At 41.4% G+C, this 22,874-nt stretch overlaps 1 protein-coding gene across 1 annotated transcript in view; it reads right to left on the bottom strand.

The window, feature by feature from the left end:
* Window positions 1-10,454: 10,454 nt before the first annotated feature.
* Window positions 10,455-22,874, bottom strand: part of vegfc (vascular endothelial growth factor c) — a 95,590-nt gene continuing 83,170 nt past the window's right edge. Inside the window, exons 6-7 of the mRNA XM_059335326.1 lie at window positions 22,232-22,556; window positions 10,455-11,016 (exon numbers count right to left, since the gene is read on the bottom strand). Coding sequence (XP_059191309.1) covers window positions 10,908-11,016; window positions 22,232-22,556 — 434 coding nt within the window. The 3' untranslated portion in view covers window positions 10,455-10,907. The remainder of the gene's footprint in view (window positions 11,017-22,231; window positions 22,557-22,874) is intronic.

Genomic DNA, 22,874 nt, shown 5'->3' with positions numbered 1-22,874 from the left:
TGTCCAATTGACTTCAAACTTGCTCAGTACCATCACAACGACTTTGGGATCACAAGTTGTATAAAGCTTTACCGACGGTCACACTATGTGGGCGTGGCATGGCGGCAAAATATGGCGTCTCGCCATAAAACACGAGATTGTTATAACTTCTCCATTCTTTGTCCCATCGGGTCCAAACTTCTCATGCTTCATCAGAGTCCAGCCCTTAACACTTCTATAAAACAATAATTCATAAAGCCCCGCCCCTTATTTTTTATCCATGCCCCCTTTCATCACATGACCACCTTGCATACTTTACATAACTCCTCCAAGACATTTCATCCCATTGACTTCAAACTTGGTCAGTAGTATCACAAGGCCTTTGGGATCAAAATTTATATAAAGCTTTACTGACGGTCACACTATGTGGGCGTGGCATGGCGGCAAAATATGGCGTCTCGCCATAACACACAAGACTGTATAACTTGACCATACATTGTCCAATCTGTCGCAAATTTCACACACGTGATTAGGGTCCAGCCCGGAACACACCCACATGTCAATATTGACACACAGTCATAGCGCCCCCTGCTGGCTACAGGAAGTAACATGTTATACACCAACCCCGAGCACAGTGGTAGGAGACATGCAATTTGGTACGCATAGGGACTGAGCCAACAGCGTCGCGTCCGACGTGCCCTCCCCCGACGGCGCCTCCCCCGACGGCTCCACTCTGCGAGGGCCCGTTCAGTACTGCGCGCAGTCCTAGTTAGGGACCGAGCACTAACTGTGCGAGGACCCTATTGTAATTGGTCCGTCTATTTAGGGACCGAGCACTAACGGTGCAAGGACCCTATTGTAATTGAAGGGATTCTTATTATTATTATTCATCTCCCAAATGAATCGCCTTTTTGGGGCCTTTATCATATTCAAAAACTCCTGATATTTGGAATATACATAAATCTCTTGTGAAATTTACGTATTCTAGTGGTCCTGGGAATGGGTGTGGCACAATGGCTCACCAGCGCCCCCTACAAACTTTTCTACCGTGAAGGCATTACTCCTACCCATTAAACCCTATCCACTTCTAACTTGGTCAGTTTCATCATGAGGCCTTTGGGATGAAACGTACTCAAAATCTTGACGGACCGTCACAGTATATGGGCGTGGCATGGCGGCAAAATATGAAAACACGAGACTGTATAACTTGACTATACATTGTCCAATCTGTCCCTAATTTCTCACACGTGATGAGGGTCCACCCCTGAACACACCCACATGTCAATATTGATACACTGTCATAGCGCCCCCCGCTGGCAACAGGATGTAACAACTTTTATGCCTAGCCCCAGCAGCAGGTTTCACGTACAGACACGAAATTTGGTACACACGTGCTTCATGTAGAGACGCACCAAAAAGCCTCTTGGACCCATACCTCAAACCCAACCGGAAGTCCGCCATCTTGGTTTGAAAATCGCACTTGTCATTGTTTTTGGCCTTTTCCAGGTCGCATACTTTAACGAACTCCTCCTACAGATTTCACCCGATTTACTTCAAACTTGGTCAGTACCATCACAAGGCCTTTGGGATCAAAAGTTGTATAAATCTTTACCAACGGTCACACTATGTGGGCGTGGCATGGCGGCAAAATAGGGCATCTCGCCACAACACACGAGACTGTATAACTTGACCATACATTGTCCAATCTGTCCCAAATTTCACACACGTGATTAGTGTCCAGCCCAGAACACACCCACATGTCAATATTGACACACAGTCATAGCGCCCCCTGCTGGCAACAGCAAGTAACTTGTTTTATACTAAGCCCTTGCAGTAGGTTTCACGTAGAGACACGAAATTTGGTACACACGTGCTTCATGTGGAGACGCACCAAAAAGCCTCTTGGACCCATACCTCAAACCCAACAGGAAGTCCGCCATCTTGGTTTGAAAACCGCACTTGTCATTGTTTTTGGCCTTTTCCAGGTCGCATACTTTAACGAACTCCTCCTACAGATTTCACCCGATTTACTTCAAACTTGGTCAGTACCATTACAAGGCCTTTGGGATCAAAAGTTGTATAAATCTTTACCAACGGTCACACTATGTGGGCGTGGCATGGCGGCAAAATAGGGCGTCTCGCCACAACACACGAGACTGTATAACTTGACCATACATTGTCCAATCTGTCCCAAATTTCACACACGTGATTAGGGTCCATCCCAGGACACACCCACATGTCAATACTTACACACAGTCATAGCGCCCCCTGCTGGCTACAGCAAGTATTATGTTTTACACCTACCCCGAGCACAGTGGTTGGTCGGATTCACACCAAACTTGGTATACTTATTGTCAATGCCCTCCTGAGGATAACCCTTGAAGGTTTTATTGATCGGCCCCTAGGTGGCGCTCTGGCGGCAGTTTAAATTAATAAGGGCGACTGTGCCCAGACCATGAGACTTAAGGCAATGAAATTCATAGGGGTGGTATAGACTGGTCCCTGTAACGCACACACCCGGACGGCAGCATGCCCCGACACGCGTGTACTGCGAGGGCCCGTTCAGTACTGCGCGCAGTCCTAGTCTTATTATTATTATCCTGGAATTGGAATCGCCTTTTTGGGGGCTTTATCATATTCAAAAACTCACCATTTTTGGAATATACATAAATCTCCGCTGAAATTTACATATTCTAGTGGTCCCGGGAATGGGCGTGGCAAAATGACTCAACAGCGCCCCCTTGAAAGTCAAGAAAATTCAGCCCCTCGCACAGGAATGTCGTAGAGACATGCAATTTGGTGCATACATATATCATGACCAGACACACCAAAAAGTCTCAAGAAGCCATACCCTAAAACGTACAGGAAGTCAGCCATCTTGGATCGAAAATGGCGTTTCCTGCTGTTTTGGGCCATTTCCACGTCGCATACTTTAACAAACTCCTCCTACAGATTTCATCCAATTCTCTTCAAACTTGGACAGTAGCCTCACAAGGCCTTTGGGATCAAAAGTTGTATAACACTATGTGGGCGTGGCATGGCGGCAAAATATGGCTTCTCGTCATAAAACACGAGATTGTTATAACTTTCCCATTCTTTGTCCCATCTGCTCCAAACTTGTCATGCTTCATCAGAGTCCAGCCCTTAACACTTCTAAATAACAATTTTTCATAAAGCCCCGCCCCTTATGCTATATCCACGCCCCTTTTCATCACATGACATCCTTGCATACTTTACATAACTCCTCCAACAGATTTCATCCCATGGACTTCAAACTTGGTCAGTAGCATCACAAGGCCTTTGGGATCAAAAGTTGTATAAAGCTTTACCGACGGTCACACTATGTGGGCGTGGCATGGCGGCAAAATATGGCGTCTCGCCATAACACACAAGACTGTATAACTTCACTATACATTGTCCAATCTGTCCCAAATTTCACACATGTGATTAGGGTCCAGCCCGGAACACACCCACGTGTCAATATTGACACACAGTCATAGCGCCCCCTGCTGGCTACAGGAAGACACATGTTATGCACCAACCCCGAGCACAGTGGTAGGACACATGCAATTTGGTACGCATAGGGACTGAGCCAACAGCGTCGCGTCCGACGTGCCCTCCCCCGACGGCTCCACTCTGCGAGGGCCCGTTCAGTACTGCGCGCAGTCCTAGTTTTATTATATGTTTAGATTTTTAGGCGTATTTTATTGAAATTAAATGTTCTACTTTCAGTACATCTGTTTATGGCATTTTCTCTATTGGACGGGACAGCTGGAGACAGAGAGGAAAGGAGGGTGAGAGAGTGGGGATGACCTGCAACAAAAGGGCTGTGAGTCAGAGTCCAACCCACAGATTTAGCCTCTTAACATCAAGTGAGTTTTGTTCCATCAAACATCAGTTATAAAACAAGCTATTACATATGTAGATACATTGCATTACAGGTCTGAGAACAGACTGCAAAAGACAAAATAATTCTGTAAGACCAAGTGTGATTTATTTTGAAAATAATGTCTGAGATTTCACTTTTTCAAGTTTAAGTTATTTCTAATTGATAACTTTATAATAACAATAACAGTTATTAAAATTCTACCATGCATTTATGATAGAAGCAATGCAGCAAACACAGTGTGTGCACTACACACACACAAACACTATAGGGTCTTATTCTATTGTGTTATCTAAACAGTTGACACACCCAGTATCCCCATCCCCCTCCAATATAGTCTCACTCTGTCTCTCTGTCTCACTTGGACACACATTCACACACACACTTGAACACACACAGGTCATAAGTCAAAAAGAGTTTGAATGGCAGGAAGGGAGTGGGACTGTTAATACTGGACTTAACTGTAATATATGGTGTGAACTGCTTTCTGTGCCACCAAGCTTTATCTTCATATCTCTCTCTCTCCCTCTCTCTCTCTCTCTCTCTCTCTCACACACACAGACACACATGCATTGTGTGTGCCAACATTTTATCTTCTCATCAGCAGACCTGGGTAGCTCCGTTACCTTCCTTCCCTATTGACTAGTAGAGTGTGTGTGTGTGTGTGTGTGTGTCTGTGGGAGAGCGAGAGGGGGGTGGGGGTGGCGGGGGGGGGGGGGGGGGGGGGGGGGGGTGCATGTGTTGGAGCCTCTACAACTATTTCCCATTTCATTTCTGAAGACAAAAAAGACCAAATAAATGAAAGGAACTTCATGGATAAGTGCTTCCTGTGTGAAGCTTCACAGGCTGCACACACTGCTTTTCCCAGTCCTCTTTCACATCAACAACTCTGTTTGGCTGCATATGAACAAAAGCACCAATAACCTACTTAACTGAGGAGGAGGAGCATTAAGTATATGCGTGTTGTGAACTTGCCTATGTAGATGTGTCTTTGAATAATGTGATCGATAAATAGCAGGATAAAACTGTCCCATTAACTAAACAAATCAAACATTACAATTACAAGACATAAATCCCAATTACATATTGATGTTTTGGAGGAGGAACTGGGTCTAATTGACATCTGGAGAACTCTACATCCCCAGAATAGGAAATACACCTTTTACTCAAAACAACACTCTTCATATTTTGGATAGCCTATTTATTAATACTGACTACTAATGCTTCGGTTGGTAATATTGTATTGTCAGATCATGCCACAATTGACCGCAAAACTCCTCCCTTAAATGGTCATCCTCCAATCTACCTTAGCAACTGTTACGGTGGAGGATATTGAAGATCTCTATCTATTCGGAACTGTGATAACAGGGCTTTTGCTGATTGGATTAGGCTTCGCTCTGGTTTATCGAGATTCACAGAAAACGGTGACAGCTGTCCAAAGCCCCATAAGGCTGCCTGTGGTGATTGATACGATGGGCAGAGCTGTCAGCACTTTGGATAAAATCATGGAGCGACTGACGGCCCTGGAAAGTGACTGGATTGATTCGGAGACCAGCATGGACATTACGGACAAGAGTAGCAGAAAATTGCTGACACTTTCGCCTACAGCCCAAGTTCTAATCTTATCTCGCCTCCCCCAAACAGCCCTGGCTCAAGGCTGTCTGGATAAAGTTCTCCTGTTCTCCCCTGTTCTTGTCATGATTTGTTTGGGGAATGGCAAGCTATAAAGTTTGCCCCAGTGCCAGTAGCCAGTGAATGCAGAGCATTTGACCACTCCCAGACTATAAATGCAATGAAAGAAAATGTCCTGTAGCATCAGGTCTTCCCAGGGGTTGGACGGAGCTGAATGTAGGTTTAAACCCATACTCATTTCTGTTTGTTACAATAATTTCTAACAAAGAAATCGGTAAAGAAAAGTTAAAAATAGCTGCTTACACAGTTCTGCAGTTTGTTTTTTATGAGCTGTGGTCCTGGTGAGAGGACAGGTCGGAAAATTGGTTGTGGTGGTGCGACATCAGGAACGTCTGTGTTGTTCGATCTTTCATCACTTGATGAGGTTCCAGGTGGACTGATGCTTCGGAAATTGGATGTTACTGGGTTAGCCAAATAAATATCATCACTCTGTCCAACGGTCAATTGAAGAAGTCCACCTCCACGAATGCTGGATGCTGGATTTTTACTGTTTGGTAGGGTTTATCCACTGACCTTCCATTTAAAGGTGTGATACAGCAGCATATGGAGTAACATGCAGTGTCCACATGATCCACGATTAGTGTGGACCTGACAATGGACCACACACTTAATTTAACACTGCACTATAACAAGCATCTGTTAGAGAACAAATGTTGTGATATTCTGAAATGTGAAGCTCCCCTGTAATCCAATTTAAATCTAATTAACATTTCCTTCAGCAAAAACAATTTCTAGTCACTACGAAAACTACTTATTTTTCACTTACAAACTTATGCGAGATAATAAATGTGTGTGATACTTGAAATTTGATCTTAGTTTATTTTGATGTCTGACTCTGCTGGTGAGACACAAACAATAAAGGCAAGGACACACGCAGATACACACACACACACACACACACACACACACACAGTATCTGGGTTGACATGAGAGGGTGATGGGGGTTCAACAACTAACATTCTTCATCTGGAGTGGATTATAAAATATATCAACCTCTGGAGCACCACGTCCTGTCTGTCACACACACACTAACCTCTGCTCTGCAGCACTCGGGGCAAGAATGCTGAAACACACACACATGCACACACACACACACACACACACATACAAACACACCTGTGGTGCTTGAATGATTGACATGCTAGCCAGCTCCATCTCTGAGTGGCCTGAATCACTGGTTGTAGACTGGGGTTACAAGCCTGTGTCTCCTCCCAAAATCCCTTAAAAGTAGATTGGGAGCCAGAGCCTTCAGTTATCAAGCTCCTCTCCTGGAATCATCTCCCAGTCTCAGTACGGGAGGCAGACACCCTCTCTTTATTAAAGAGAACTTTAAACCTAAAACTTTCCTCTTTGACAAAGCCTATAGTTAGGGCTGGCTGAGGCCTTAGACCAGCTCCTAGTTATGCCGCTATAGGCCCAATGTGTCGGGGGACACGATACACCGGGCCCCTCTTTTCTTCTTTCTCTCTGATGTCCCAATAATGCATGACACAAGCTTGTATTTTCCCAGAGTACTCGCACTTTTCTTTGCTCTCTCCTTCACAGGGTGTGGAGCTGTGGTCCTGCTCAGCATCACTCCTGCTGGTCTCACTGCCATGGATCTGGTTCGGCCCCAGATGGGAATGCTCCTCTCCTGGTCCACTCTACACTCACCATCACTACTGGCCAATGGTGGCGCTTCATCTTGGTCTATAAACCATCTATAAACATCACTTCGATGGTTATTGTAAAGTGTTACCGAAGTTTTTTTTGAGGACTTTCTGTAAAGCCCTTTGAGGCAAATCTGTGATTTGTGATATATAAATAAAATTGACTTGATTTGACTTGACTCCTCCCCTTACCATCACTACATCCTTGGCTTAAAAAAGTGTGATTAGTTTAGAGAAATACAAACAATCCACACCAACAAACACATATGTATCCATTGATCCATTATCCGCTTATCCAAAGTTGGGTCGTGGGGGGCTGGAGCTGATCCCAGCTGACATTGGGCCTACAACCTGGACAGGTCTCCAGATTATCGCAGGGCAGACACATAGAGACAGACAACCATTCACACTCTCATTCACACAATTTACAGTCACCAATTAAACCTAAGCTGCTTGTTGTTGGACTGTGGGAGAAAGCTGGAGAACCCGGAGAGAACCCACGCTGATAAGGGGGGGACATGTAAACTCTACATATAAGACAAATGCCGGAATTGAACAGGCAAAGAGACCAGTCCCATCAGGAGAAAAATGTTTCATCACAGGGTAAACGCGACCACTCAGAATGACTAGTTTTTTTACCCTTCCCTCTAAGACAATGATTCCCAACGGGGGGGGGGGGGCGCCAAAGATCCAAGGGGGGTTGCAAAGCCCTCTTGATTTTAAGGGATGTAATAAATCGAATGTGTTAAATATACATAAGTCAGCATTTAATTCATTAGTGGGACAACAACAACCAAATAAGGGCAACATTAAACATTTGTTCATTTATTTAAATAGAAAAATCACTTTAGAAAGGTTTAAAAATAAAGGCTATATGCGCGTATCGCATGTGTAACATCCCTCCTGCAGTATACACAGGTAACCTCACCTAACGGTAACCTCACCTAACGGTAACCTCACCTATCGGTAACCTCACCTGGCGGTAACCTCACCTAACAACAGAAACACAGAGCTAATGGAAAAATGGCGAAGCGTCAGGGAGACGAAAATGCTGAATATCTTAAAATGTAAAAGAGAGGGTACCATGAAAGTCACATTGAGTTCGGCTTCATAGAAGCAATGGACAATGGGGGGGTCGCCAAAGTTTACAATGGTAAAAATGTGGGTCCCTCAAGAAAAAGGTTGGGAACCACTGATCTAAGAGAAGAAGTAGACACAAAATGTCCCCACACAGCATACGTAACAGAGCCAAGGGATCCCCTTACTGTGGGGGTCGAGGATTCAGGCCTTAAATCTGAATCTGAATCTGAATTCACTTCACTCAATGTTATTGTGACCAAAGCGTGTGTGTGTGTGTGTGTGTGTGTGTGTGTGTGTATCACCATCTATCATTCCAACAACTCCCAGAAACACAAAAGCATTACAGTCTGTTTAAAGTGAATGGTTCTGACAGGACAGGTTTATCAGATTGACATCAAACTTCTGAGTTCTTCTGAAAACTGAAAACAGCTTTGTTCAATTTAAAATCTGATGGATGTTTTACTATCTGCATTGCATTAACCCTCATTTGTACTCAGCTGTGTGTATCCACAGGGAAGACGACTCATTCCTGGAGAATGTCCAGGAAGGAAACAATGGTTACTTTTAGATAACATTATAAGAGACTCACAAGTCAACTTTCCAGCATCTAAATTCTAAAGTGAATATATTAGACTAAATCTTAATATATTCCAAAGCAGCAGTATATTTTTGATTGCGTCCTTTCTACCAGTTAGTCACAAATAAACTTGAGGTTGGTAAAAGGAAAACATAAATTTGATATTTCCTTTAATTTAAAGCTGTAAGTAATTGCTATCAATGTACAGCAGCAGGTTAAAAAGATTTCAATATAAGTAATAAATACAATCATTTACTGTTACTACAAAATAACATGTGTTAACCTATACAGAACAATAATGTATTCATAAAATAAAGCACTTCACTTAAAAAGAACATTTTGTTTTGTTTTGAGTTTGTTTTGAATTCTGCGCATTAAGCCAACTCTATTATAGACACTTATTTTTATTTTTAACAAAGGTCCTTTTAAGATTCTGGGTAGTGTGACTATTCCTATCTGAATGACCGACAACTTCAGCATTACTTTGGGTAAGGTTTGGATGTATACCTATATATATATATATATATATAAAGTTTGGAAGCGAGATTAAATTTCTACAAAAAAGATCATAGTTTCATTGCTATACTTTGCAACAAAATAAAAGTGATAATTACATAAACAGTCACTTATTAGAACAAATTTTTACTATAATTATCAGGCCTTTGGGTTTTTATTGCTTAGACTTTGTGTATCCTTCTTTCCTTAATGTATAAATCTGAACTCTTGTTTCTTTACTCAGCTGCTTCAATTTGAGCCATTTCTGTGGTAGTTTGTCAGATATATGAACACAGATGAGATTTATTGGGATTTTTGTATCTTTTTTCTTTCTTTTCTTAACATTTATTCAGCAATGATCTGGTAAAATCAATGTATACCTAAAGGTAAATTGAGGAAAATGGTTCAATTCAATGAAGGTAAAGTCTGATCATGCAGTAAACACATCCAAAAACCCAAAGAATCCAGACTCTTTTTTTTAAAAAGACATTGTGAACAGAAAATTTAAGCTGCTTCCAAACTTTTGGCCTGTAGTGTATATGTATGTATGTATGTGTGTGTGTGTGTGTGTGTGTGTGTGTGTGTGTGTGTGTGTATACATATATACATGTATACATATACATATATGCATATACATATATATATATATATATCTATATCTATATATATATATATATATATATATATATATATATATATATATATATATACATGTATAAATATACATGCATACATATACACACACACACATATATATATATATGTTAATCAGCAGCCACCACTGGAGGAGCAGTAGGTGAGATAATAATAAACTGTAGCACTTTTCTTAACAACGTTACAAAGTGCAAGATGATGATGATGAATTTACTCAAACAGAAACCCACACTGCTGTCTGATTCTATTAAAGTGCTCTTTCATAGTTTCAACTTTAACCCATGTGGTATTGAAAATCTAAAGAGTGTCTGGATTAGGGTTTGACTGTCATTTTCTAATTGTGATTACACTAAAACCAGACCTTTTCCCTGATGCTGAGGTGGAGTAAGAGTTCAGTATAATATGCACCAGAACAAGTTAGTAAGTAAACAAAATACAACATCCATTATACTTTATTTTACACATACTATACATAATACAAAAATATTGATCACAGTGTATTTTCATGGAAAAAAGATTAAAATAAATGAAACAAAAAATAACATTTAATAAATTATATAATCAATATCAGACTTAAGAATACTGAGACAAAATAATAACCCCCCCAAACATTTATTTGAGTGTTGACTCTCTCTTCAGTCTTTCTCTTCTGGGCTCCAACCAGCCGCTCTCCTCATAAATTGAGTCAGTGCATTTCCAACCTTCAAACCACCACAGCTTTCCATATCTGCTCCAGTCCTAAGGTTTCCCACATTCATCGGAGTCGGCAAACTTAGCTGCCATCACAGCTGATGGGGATCCTCGTGACCAGCAGCAGGATGGGTGATCATTTATACTTGTTAAGTTTGTTGTCTGACCAAGTTTTTTATGTTGTTAACTTGATATCAGCTGGTGGTTAGTCCAGTCGCCTCCAATGGGACGGTACACAGCGACACACTTCCTCGCTGAAGGAGAAACCTGGTTCACACCTTCGCCTCCTCACCTCACAGGGAGGCCTGAGACAGCTGCAATTCAGAATAAAAAAAGGATTAAGATTTAAAAATAATCCCATAGCAGCAAAATGTTTGGAGCATGTCAGGTTAGGTAGCTGAAAAACTGGTCAGAAGTACGAGTATTTATCTCGTTCAGAAAAGATTTGTTAGAAATGCCACATTTTCAAAATGACTAGATCCTTCTGTTCCCCTTTTCCAAAAACTCAAGATAATGACAAGATGTTTTTCAGATCAATATATACCAAATATGCATTTTTATCTTTAACCCTTTATCAGGCAAAGAACTATATTTGGTAACTTCAGGTAATATTTTGGGAAAAAAAAAAAAGTTAACAAAAAAAGTTGCAAATTTACTAGATTAAAGTGGCAAATCTACAAGAAAAAAAGTTGCAGTTTTAAGAGGTTTAAAGTGGCAAATCTGCGCGAAAAAAGTTGCAGATTTACGAGAAAAAAGTGGGGAAAAAAGTAACTTTTTTTGCAGATTTACCACTTTAAATCTCATAAATCTGCACATTTTTTTCTCGTAGATTTATTATTTTCGTATGGTTTTTTTACACATTCTGGCAGTATGTAACATCCTCCAATATTCTCTAGGGTTAAAATTTGGAATTTGAAAAGTATTTCAATGAGTGCCCTATTAAGGGTTAAGTATATGCATAGTCCAAATTCCATTCCTAAACCTTTCAGCGAATATTTCCATGTCAAGTCACAATTACATAAGTACAATACGAGACAATTAACAAGATTTCACCCTCCTCACTATCATACTAACCTTGGTCAGTTTTCCTTAAAATACAGAGGATTGATACTCTGGAGTGATCAGTTAAATAGTTCAATACAGTTTTCCTCTCTGAATATGTATATACAAGATTATTTGAATAGAAAAATCACTATAGAAAAGTTTAAAAATAAAGGCTATATCGCGAGAATAAGGACATGTGTAACATCCCTCCTGCAGTATACACAGGTAACCTCACCTAGCGGTAACCTCACCTAACGGTAACCTCACCTAGCGGTAACCTCACCTAGAGGTAACCTCACCTAGCGGTAACCTCACCTAGCGGTAACCTCACCTAGCGGTAACCTCACCTAGCAACAGAAACACAGAGCTAATGGAAAAATGGCGAAGCGTCAGGGAGACGAAAATGCTGAATATCTCAAAAAGAAAAAGAGAGGGTACCATGAAAGTCACATTGAGTTCGGCTTCATAGAAGCAATGGACAATGGGGGGGTCGCCAAAGTTTACAATGGTAAAAATCTGGGACCCTCAAGAAAAAGGTTGGGAACCACTGATTTAGATAGTTCTTGGTTTAGAGTTTGGCCTGCTGGTGGCACTAGATGAGAAGACAGCAGACATAAAGCAGAATTCACATTTACTAAAATGTATGTTGTCCATGTGAAGACCTGAAGTCCAATGTATTTAAATGCATAATGTATGTTGAGGTACAAATCACCATTTCATGTCTTTCTAAACTGATCATATTTTCATACTTGAAAATATAGGCCTGTTCACACCTCTCTGAAAAGTGTACTTGGATAGTCTGGAAAGCATTTCAGAATACAGAATATTTGGCCTTTACTAATTAAAAACCTGTCAATCAATAATGATGTTGGCTTGACTTCAGTGGTGATGCTTGTCAATAATACAACTTTTGCTGTCACTGAAGAGAGCCCATCATCTTTTGATTAAAATCCATCGTACGATCTACCTATCATATGATGTTTTGTTGCACATTCATTGTAAAAGCATTGATTTCAGATGAAAGTTAATGGACCCCAGTCAACTTGAAATCTGACTGAAGAAATGGTCAGATCCTCAGATTCTTCACTCATCTGAATGACAACTAGTCGGGCGGCATAGCTAAGCCATTGTTCATTTTGTGATAAAAGCACCACATGTGATACATATATAGTTTAGAAAAAGACTGGATATTGGGCCATCACATATTCACATTCTGGTGACCATGGTCGCCAAATGGTGGACAGAGCTTTCTATGTTGCAGCCCCCAAGTTGTGGAATGAGCTGCCTTTGCACATCAGACAAGCCTCCTCACTGTCCATTTTAAAACTCATCTTAAAAAAATTTTTTTTTTTAAATAAAAAAATTAATGTTATAACACATTATCATCACTGTTGTAATGCATTATGATCACTGTTATACTGTACTATAATAACTGTTATAATGCAATATTATACCTGTTATAATCCATTAAAATTACTGTAAATAAAAAAAAAACGATTTTTATTCCTTGGCTTTCAACCATGCATGAGACTCTGCTCTTGTTTTAGTGTTTTTATGGTTTGTTTTTATTTATTGTTTTTTAAATTGTTTTTTAAAAAGCAATGAAATTATTTATTTAAGTATTTATTTCCTGTTGGATTTATTTTATTGTTCTTGTTTGCTTGTTTATGTACAGCACTTTGTTGCGGCTGTTGTTGTTTTTAAAGTGCTTTACAAATAAAGTTGAGTTGAGCTGTTACAAGTAGATAGAACCTTGGCCACCTCCAAGCTGCTGTTCACATATTTACAACACCACAAATATTAATTACTAGGGCCGGGACTCGATTAAAAAAATGTATCTAATTAATTAGAGGCTTTGTAATTAATTAATCGAAATTAATCGCATTTTAATCGCATATAAATATTTGACCTGAGAACAGTGAGAAGTAATTTTTTTTCACATGGATTTTTAGTATACCATTGAATAATGACTGAATACATAAGCTTAAGCGACAAAAATATTGTTTATTTTTGTTCAAGTACATTTCATAAATTCAGGTAGCCTATAGGTAGGTAGACCTTCTGTAAACTAAAATACTTTGGTTTTTTTAAGTAAAACACAATCCACGCTAGCTACCACACTAGCCGCTAGCTGCTGTTTTGCATTGAGGTGATACTTGAGGCTGGATGTGCTGCGGTGATATGTGAATTCCTTGTTGCATAGCAACACAACCATGCTCTTATCGACGCTTCCATCCGTTGGTTTTTTGTAACATAATGTCCCATCATCCACGAGGCCAACCAAAGCGCTCTCATCAGCTTCTTCCTTCATGTTCACTGTGGTTTGTTGTTGTCTGAACTCATGAACGCTAGTTGGTGCTCCAGTATAATCGGTCCGCCTGAAACTCATCCAGTGAGAAACGTTCCGCAGTACAAAAATAAGTGTGTTTAAAATGCGTCAATGTTTTTAACGCGTTAATTTTTGTGTAATTAATTAATCTCAATTAACGTGTTAAAGTCCTGGCCCTATTAATTTCAGAAAAGTTCAAGTGAAAATATGTTTCCTGACAATGTAAAACAATATCAAATTAAAGGTTACTGGTGTGATTATTTCTGCATGTTATAGTAATAAATGGAACCGGCACATTGGGCTCATAGGCCAGCCGGTGGGCTCACAGGGCTGGAGTAGGCTTTGTTTTATCTAGTCCCTGAGGCAGCAAAGCAGGCCAGAGTCATGATGCTCCCTTCATCATACTTCACTGTTGGGATGATGTTCTCATATTTGAATGCAGGGCTCTTTTTATACCATATGTAGTGCTATGTGTTCTACATGATAAATTCAGCCTTTGTTTTGTTCCCAGAAGTGTCGTGGAGTGTCAGATTGCTCTTCAGGTGTGCAGTGATGTTTCTTTGGAAATCAGCGACTTCCTCCTTGGTGTCCTGCCAACGACACTACACCTGTTCAATCTTGTGTTTTAGGTAGATTCCTTTTTACACCATACGTGGTTCTGCAGTTTCTTTATGAACAATTCAGCCTTTCTTTTGTGGACTGATGAAATATTTCATGAAACAACAAGTGCCATGGAGCGTCAGGTTGCTCTTTGGATATCAGCCACCTTCGTCCTGCCATGGACACCATGTCTGTTCAATCTTGTGTGTGTGGTAGACTCGTGACTAGAGATGTTAACCAGTTCCAATGATTCCTTCAAGTCTTTTCTTGTTACTCTGGAGTTCTTTTTTACCTCACTGAGCTTTCCGTGTTGGGCCTTTGGAGTGAATTTGACTGGGAACCCACTTCTAGGGAGAGTAGCCACAGTACTAAATCATCTCCATTTGTGGACTATTTGTCTAACGGTGGACTGCTCAATACCTAAAGTCTTTGAGGTTACTTTGTAACCCCTTACAGTCTGACGCAAATCAACAATTCTTGATAGGGGTCTTCAGAGATCTCTTTTTTGCAAGGCATGGTTCACATCCTTTTTCTACCAGCATTATGAATGTTTCATGGATATATTCAATAAAGACATGACATATTATAATCGTTTGCATGGTATTAGGTTAAGCATGTTGTGTTTGTCTATAATCAGGACTTAGATGCAGATCAGATCACATTTTATGACAAAGAAATGGAGAAAACTAGGTAATTTCAAAGGGTTCACATACTTTTTCTTGCAACTGTATATTGGGAACAAAACTGGTTATTGGGAGGGTTTCTCAGCACTGCTAAGAACAGAAGTGATTGCTATCCAATCATTGAAAATAAAGAAATCTCAAACGACTGAGGTTTTTGAAGACAAATCACAGCATGGTTTTTCTATGTTGTTCCAAAAGTCTTGGTGTATTGATTTAATATTCTGGAGGGGTTTCGATCATTTTTATACATTCTTGGTATTAGATTGATTACATTGATTTATTAGATAATTGAGAGCAAAATTAAGAGGAATGATCATCAAAGTGCACCAGAATGATGCATTTCACTTTTAAATGTCCAAAGAATTTGACCCCCCTAGAGGCTCTGAGATCCACAGCCCCCCTCCCTATAGTTCCAACGTCTCTGTACCCATGGGTGACCTGTACCTTTAATACTCAAATTGGAAATGCTTAATTTAATAGTAAAATATTAGTTTTTACTGATTCACAGCACAATATAATATTATTATAATATAATGAGATGGCCAATTACTTTGTAAAAGTCTGTAAAAGTGTGAGTGAGTATTTTATTTGGTTCTCAGGGTTATAGGATCTAGATTATGTCCATTATTGCATGTGGTCCAATGGGAAAGGAGAGTTTAACCAACTGCTTGTAGCCATTTTGAAAAAATGGCTGCCACGGCAACCAGGGTCTGAATTTGTGATGGCCAAATTTACAGTTTTGTTCCCAATATAGCCTATTTATCAACGCATCTGCCAAATTTTGTGCTTTTATCATAAAATGAACAATTGGTATGATATATTGAGCTATGGTGCTTCACCAAACTAAAGACTCACTTACTTAATTTGTTTGGTCTACATCCATGATCCTGTTTCCTAGAAGGATGCAGGTTTTATACTACAGCCAAACATTGCTGCAAATGATGGAGAACCACCGCTGCCTTACAAAGACAAACACTACTTTCTTGTGTGTTCTAAGGGTCAAGGGTCACAGCAAAGGTTTAGATTTCACAGCAGTAAAAATGAAAGCTCTCAGAACTGCTATATGATTAACAGCAGAGCCTTCACCAGAACAGAATGTCAAACAGCTTGACTTCTCATTCAGTTATTGTTCTTTGAAACAGGATTTACACCACACTGTCTCATAATGACAGAAGATTTTTTAGCAGAACTGTGACTACTTGGATTTTCTGGACATGGAATTCTCCAGTAAAATAACATTTAACATAAAAGTTTGAAGCCCAAAAACATTAGTACAGGCCTTCAAAATCTGTGTAACCATAGCAGAGTTAACTGCCACTATCTTTCTGGCTGCATGTTACTGCATATTTTGTCATGGTTACTTATGCTATCTATGAACTTGTGATGCAATATACAGAAGAGTTCTAATAGATACTCTGAATACTTTTTAAAAACACACAGCCACAGGAACACTACATGCACATCCCACATGTGCACATCTATGCAACATCCCAGACACTAGATTCCTACTGCTATGTAATACTCATTAATCACTCTCAAACAAGGTCACAAAGGGTCAAGGCTAGACAGGATGGATGGATGTGTGTGTGTGTGTGTGTGTGTGTGTGTGTGTGTGTGTGTGTGTGTGTTTCCTTCTGTGCGGAGAGAGGAAATGGTTAAGTGACAGCTAGGAGAAGTCATTAGCACACTGAGGTCTTGTATTACACACTGGGTTCAATGCAATAACCACCTACCACTGCTTTCCTCTGGCTAAACACAGCTACTAAGACACACCATTGTGTGTGTGTGTGTGTGTGTGTGTGTGTGTGTGTGTGTGTGTGTGTGTGTGTGTGTTGTGTGTGTGTGTGTGTTAGAGCGGGGGGTCAACTCTACTCTAGGATGATGATGTAATATCTTGTCATCAATATCTGCTGTAATGTGCCAATGGAGGCTTATAGTGATCTATATTATGAGCTTTACCAATTTTCTTATTATATTTCTGTCACTGTCTCAAGTACATTATATATTCTGGGAAATTAATGAGCAGCACAGGGGCTCCACAAGGCACTGTTCTGGCTCCATTCCTGTTACACAGGGGACTTCAAATACAACTCTGAGTCCTGCCACGTCCAGAAGTACTCAGACGACACTGCTATTGTGGCGTGTATTAGGAATGGACAGGAATCTGAATATAGGGATCTGATAAAAGCCTTCAGTGACTGGAGTCACAAGAACTATCTCCTACTGAACACCTCAAAGACTAAGGAAATGATCAGAAATTTCCACAGGCTCAAGCCCCCTCTTCAGCCAGTGAATACCTGTGGGGTGGACATGGAGGTGGTGCCATGTTCTAAGTATCTAGGTGTATACCTGGATAATAATTTGGACTGGTCCCTAAACACAGACGCTCTTTACAAAAAGGGGCAGAGCCTCCTCTTTTTCTTCTTGAAGCTCAGATCTCTGGACATGTGTAGTAAGATGCTGCAGATGTTTTATCAGTCTGTGGTGGTAGTGTGTTGTTTTATGCTACAGTCTGCTGGGGAGGCAGCATCAGTAACAGAGATGAAGGCGGTTGGACAGACTGGTCTAAAGAGCTGGTTCTGTGGTTGGAGCCAGGTTGGACACACTGGAGGAGGTGGTGGAAACATGCACTGAGGAACAAGAGGAAGTGCCTTATTGGCTGCCCTTTACACTTGCAAAAAATGATTGGGTGCCCTCTAGGGTGCCCCTCATACAATAAATTATGATTTGGTGCCCTCTAGAGCCAGAATATGGCAAACGAAAGAGGCGTTGCTTTACTTCGTTATGGCGTCATTATGACGGATGTGAGGTGTTTGCTCTCCTTTAGCTCTCAAAGTCCACAAGATTGATGTATTTTACTTAAAAATTTAAAAATTTTCTACCGGGGGGGGGCATGCCCCCAGACCCCCCTAGATGGTTTGGTTCTGTGGTTTTAATTGTCAGTACCATATCATTAATTACTCTGATCTGGATCTCTTTTTAATTTAATGCTAATCATAATCAAGGATTAGGACTATTTAATCATACATGATACATACACGATTTATCTTTGGTTGTGGTTGTGGTTGGCAAGATGGCGCCAGTGTGTGTGGCGAGCCGTCAGATGCTCCGACTGTTGTGTGTGTTTCTACTGCTTGTATCACTTGTTTCGCATACTGTCAACTCTCTGCTGGTGTATGATCGCCAAACGCTGCTAGACCTGAGAATATCCGACAAACAATTCATCAACTTTGAGTATAACGGACAAAAAACGTCTCCCTTCCTACTGAACATCCCGTCATACCTCTGCCGCACTCCTGTGCTACCTCCGCGGCGTAAACGTCACCGCCGTCGAGGTAAGCGGAGTGGCTGTCTGGTGAGGCTGAGGGCCGGGTTGGTGCGTCCTGATCGAGGTGGATATGGAGCGGGACCTCGCCTTTGTATCTCCCGACGTTCGCTGGACCCTGTCGCTGCCTGGTTGGTACCGGTGGCGGGTTCGGATTGGATGTTCCAGCCCCGTGGACCCGGCTCTCCTTGTCCCCGCCGGCGCGGAGTGAATCTGGGGAACCTGCGGCCTCTGTGTCGGGTCTCCCTGTCAGCTGCTCGCCCTGACCCGCCGGCTCCTGCCCGGTTTGGCTTGGTAAACGCCAGATCGCTTGGGAACAAGTCATTCATCCTTAAGGATTACTTCATGTCGCGGGAATTGGATTTCCTGTTTATTACCGAGACCTGGCTGAGTGTTGGTGAGTCCGGTGTCTTTTCAGAACTTTTACCTGCTGACTGCTCCTTTTTTAACTCTCCTCGAACGTCTGGCCGAGGTGGAGGAATTGCGACTGTTTTTAAGAGTGACTTTAAATGTAAACAGTTATCGCCGTCATCCACATTCACCAGCTTTGAACTCAGCTTGTTTGAGCTGGGGCGTCCGCACACGGTGCTGTGTGCGGTGGTCTATCGGCCCCCCAAATATAACAGAGACTTTTTAACAGAGTTTTCTGTGTTTTTGGCAGATACCATGCCAAAATATGACCGGGTCCTTATTGCTGGAGATTTTAACATTCATGTGTGTTGCCCTGAAAACCCCTTGGCGAGTGACTTTTTAAACATCATTGACTCTTTTAATCTCACGCAGTGTGTACTGGGGCCTACACATGAACGTGGTCACACACTTGATCTGGTTTTAACTCATGGTTTGCCTGTTCTTAACCTGGAGGTCTGTGATGCTGTTTTCTCGGATCACATGCCTGTACTTTTTGAAGCTGCTGTTTGCCGTAACACTTTTAAACCTCGCGCTGCTGCTCGCAGATGTCGAGTCATTAACTCTTCCACTGCTGCTCACTTCTCTGCAGTCTTCAGTCAGAGCTGCATGACTCCTCAGTCTGTGTGTGACGACACAGAGTCTCTCAACTCTTGGTTCCTGGACACCTGTCAAACTGCTATAGACACTGCTGCTCCTTTGAAGACCAGGCAACAGAGAACTAAATCAGAGCCTTGGCTAAATGAAACTACCCGCATGGCCAGACAGGAGTGTCGAAGAGCGGAACGAAAATGGAAAAAGGACAAACTACAAGTGTCTTTTCAGATATTGAGGGATTGCTGGCGTCATTTCCAATCCACTGTAAGAGAGGCAAAAAGAAAATATTTTGCTGATATTGTTATGGTGAACCGTCATAAACCTCGTGTGTTGTTTAAAGTAATTAACTCTGCTCTTAATGCACCACCTACTGGATGTGATGCCTCTCCTGCTCTGTGTGAGAACTTTCTTCAGTACTTCACTAATAAGGTCGCCTCTACCAGAGCACTTATTTCACCTCCTGCTTCTGATCCTTCAGTGTTTGTACCCTGCTCTGCTGTTTTTGACACCTTTGAGCCTGTGACCTTGCCCTTTGTGCAGGAGATTGTGTGTCATTTGAAGCCCTCGGGTTCGCCGGGTGACACTGTCCCGCCCCGATTGTTTAAGGAGGTTTTTCCCACTGTTGGCCCATCCTGTCTCACAGTAATTAATAGCAGTCTGTCCTCTGGAGTAGTCCCTTTAAATTTCAAACATGCTGCGGTGCAGCCTCTGTTAAAAAAACCTGGGCTGGATCCTACTGTCTTGGCAAATTTCAGACCCATCTCTAAACTGCCTTTCATCTCCAAAATTCTAGAGAAGATAGTTTGTTCACAGATCATGGACTTTTTAAATGCAAAAAACATTCTTGAGATCTTCCAATCCGGTTTTAAAACATTGCACAGCACAGAATCAGCGCTTTTAAGAGTTTTTAATGACATCTTTTTAGCTACTGACTCTGGTCATTGTGTTGTCCTGGTGCTTTTAGATTTGTCTGCAGCTTTTGATACAGTGGACCATGAAATCCTGTTGGCTCGTTTGGAGCAGTGGGTGGGCATCAGTGGCACAGCACTGGAATGGTTCAGGTCCTACCTGTCACATCGGACTTTCTGTGTCAGCCTTGGTGACTCTGTGTCCTCCACTGCTCCTCTCTCATGTGGGGTCCCGCAGGGCTCTGTGCTTGGCCCGCTTCTTTTTTCTCTGTATCTACTGCCACTTGGGTCCATTCTCAGAAAACACGGAATTTCTTTTCATTGTTATGCAGATGACAGTCAAATCTATGTCCCCCTCAAAAAAGATGACTCTTTCTGTATTGACCCATTCATAAGGTGCCTACATGACATCAAAGCCTGGATGGCCTCAAACTTCCTGAGTTTTAATGAAAAAAAGACCGAAGTCATGGTCTTTGGTGGCTCTTCGGCAAAACCCCCCCTGGTTGATCTGGGTTCTTTGGCACAATATCATAAGCCAATTGTGAGTAACCTGGGGGTTAAAGTGGACACTGATCTTAAATTTGACAGCCAGATCAAAGCTGTGGTGAAGTCAAGTTTCTTCCAGCTACGGCAGCTGGCAAAAATAAAAACACTCCTGCAAGCAAGGCACTTTGAGACAGTAATCCATGCCTTCGTGACCACTCGGCTGGATTACTGTAACGCACTTTATATGGGGGTTATTGGGTCCTCCATTGCCCGCCTTCAACTGGTACAAAATGCTGCTGCACGTCTTTTAACTGGCACAAGAAAGTATGAGCACATTTCACCTGTTTTAGCTTCACTGCACTGGCTGCCCGTTCATTTTAGGATTCATTTTAAAATTATTTTATTTGCTTTTAAAGCTTTAAATGGTCTTGCTCCTCCTTACCTCTCTGAGCTGCTACACCCCTACTCTCCTACCCGCTCTCTCAGGTCAGCTGACCAGCTTCTCCTGAGAGTGCCAAGAGCTAGGCTGAAGCTCAGAGGGGAACGAGCTTTTGCCATCGCAGCTCCAAAACTGTGGAATGAATTGCCGCTGCACATCAGACAGGCCTCCTCACTGTCTCATTTTAAATCTCTTCTTAAAACCCACCTCTTCTCGTTGGCTTTTAACACCACGTAGAGTGTTGATTTTATGTTGATTTTATGATTTTATGATTTTTTGTTTTTATTGTATTCATGCATATTTTATTTTGTGCGGGCAGTACATTTTACATTTTATTTTATTTATTTCTATCCCATTTTTAATTTATTGCATCTTACTGATCTATTGTTTACTACATCTCTTTGTATTGTGTTATGTATTTATTGTTTGTGCAGCACTTTGGAAACCTTGTGTTTGCTAAAATTGTGCTATATAAATAAAGTGGATTGGATTGGATTGGATCTTGTTTTAAGAGCTAATTTCTTATTTTTAAGCGTACAACATGCTGATTTCTAGATGAAATTATCTGTCCATGCAGCAAGATAATTTCCCTCAGATTTAGTGTTTTTATCTTGTTTTTAGACACACCTTTTGTTCAGTCTAGATCTGTCACAAGCTCAAGGCAAAGTAGTCTCCAACAGTGACTCTGAACCCTCCACATCCCTTCTTACCTGCATGTGGCTTGGTGAAACCTCCTTCCTTTTAGGAAACACTTGTTGGGCGACTCGTTACATTCACAGGAGCACTTTGTTCTATTGAGGGGCTGGTGTCTCGGACATGTCTTGATACATGTGCACTGACAGGTCTCCTTATTGAAGACGTGGTTTTGCGGGCAAGAGGAAGCAGGCAGGATGTTGCAAACACACAGACAGGTGTTGGGGTCGAGGTGTCGGTTAGGGCCGCAGGCTTGAGGTTGATCCCTGCTCCGACACACACACTGACAGGTTTCCACATCAAGTTGCTTCTCTGGGCCACAGACATCTGCAGAGAATATGTCTGTATAGACAGAAGGAGAGGGACACAGATGAGGTTATGCCCTAGGGCACTGTGGTTCTCAACCGTTTATCAGTGATGTACCCCTGTGAAATATTTTTTCAGCCAAGTACCCCCTAACCAGGGCAAAGCATTTTTGGTTGAAAAAAAAAAGACTTAAAAACAGAGCGCTGTGCCATCAGTGTCTTTGGAACTGATAAACATATACAAAATTCAAACATTTGAAGAAAAAAAAACTATTTCAAACATTAAATGTAGTGATTCAAACTAATGTAGTAAAAACAGTGAGCATATAACCATTTAAAACTATAACTGCTCCGC

This window comes from Centropristis striata, chromosome 1 (assembly GCF_030273125.1).
Source record: "Centropristis striata isolate RG_2023a ecotype Rhode Island chromosome 1, C.striata_1.0, whole genome shotgun sequence".
NCBI classification, from domain to species: domain Eukaryota; kingdom Metazoa; phylum Chordata; class Actinopteri; order Perciformes; family Serranidae; genus Centropristis; species Centropristis striata.
The sequence above is the reverse complement of the archived record's forward strand: the minus strand, read 5'-3'. Positions and strand labels throughout refer to the sequence as shown.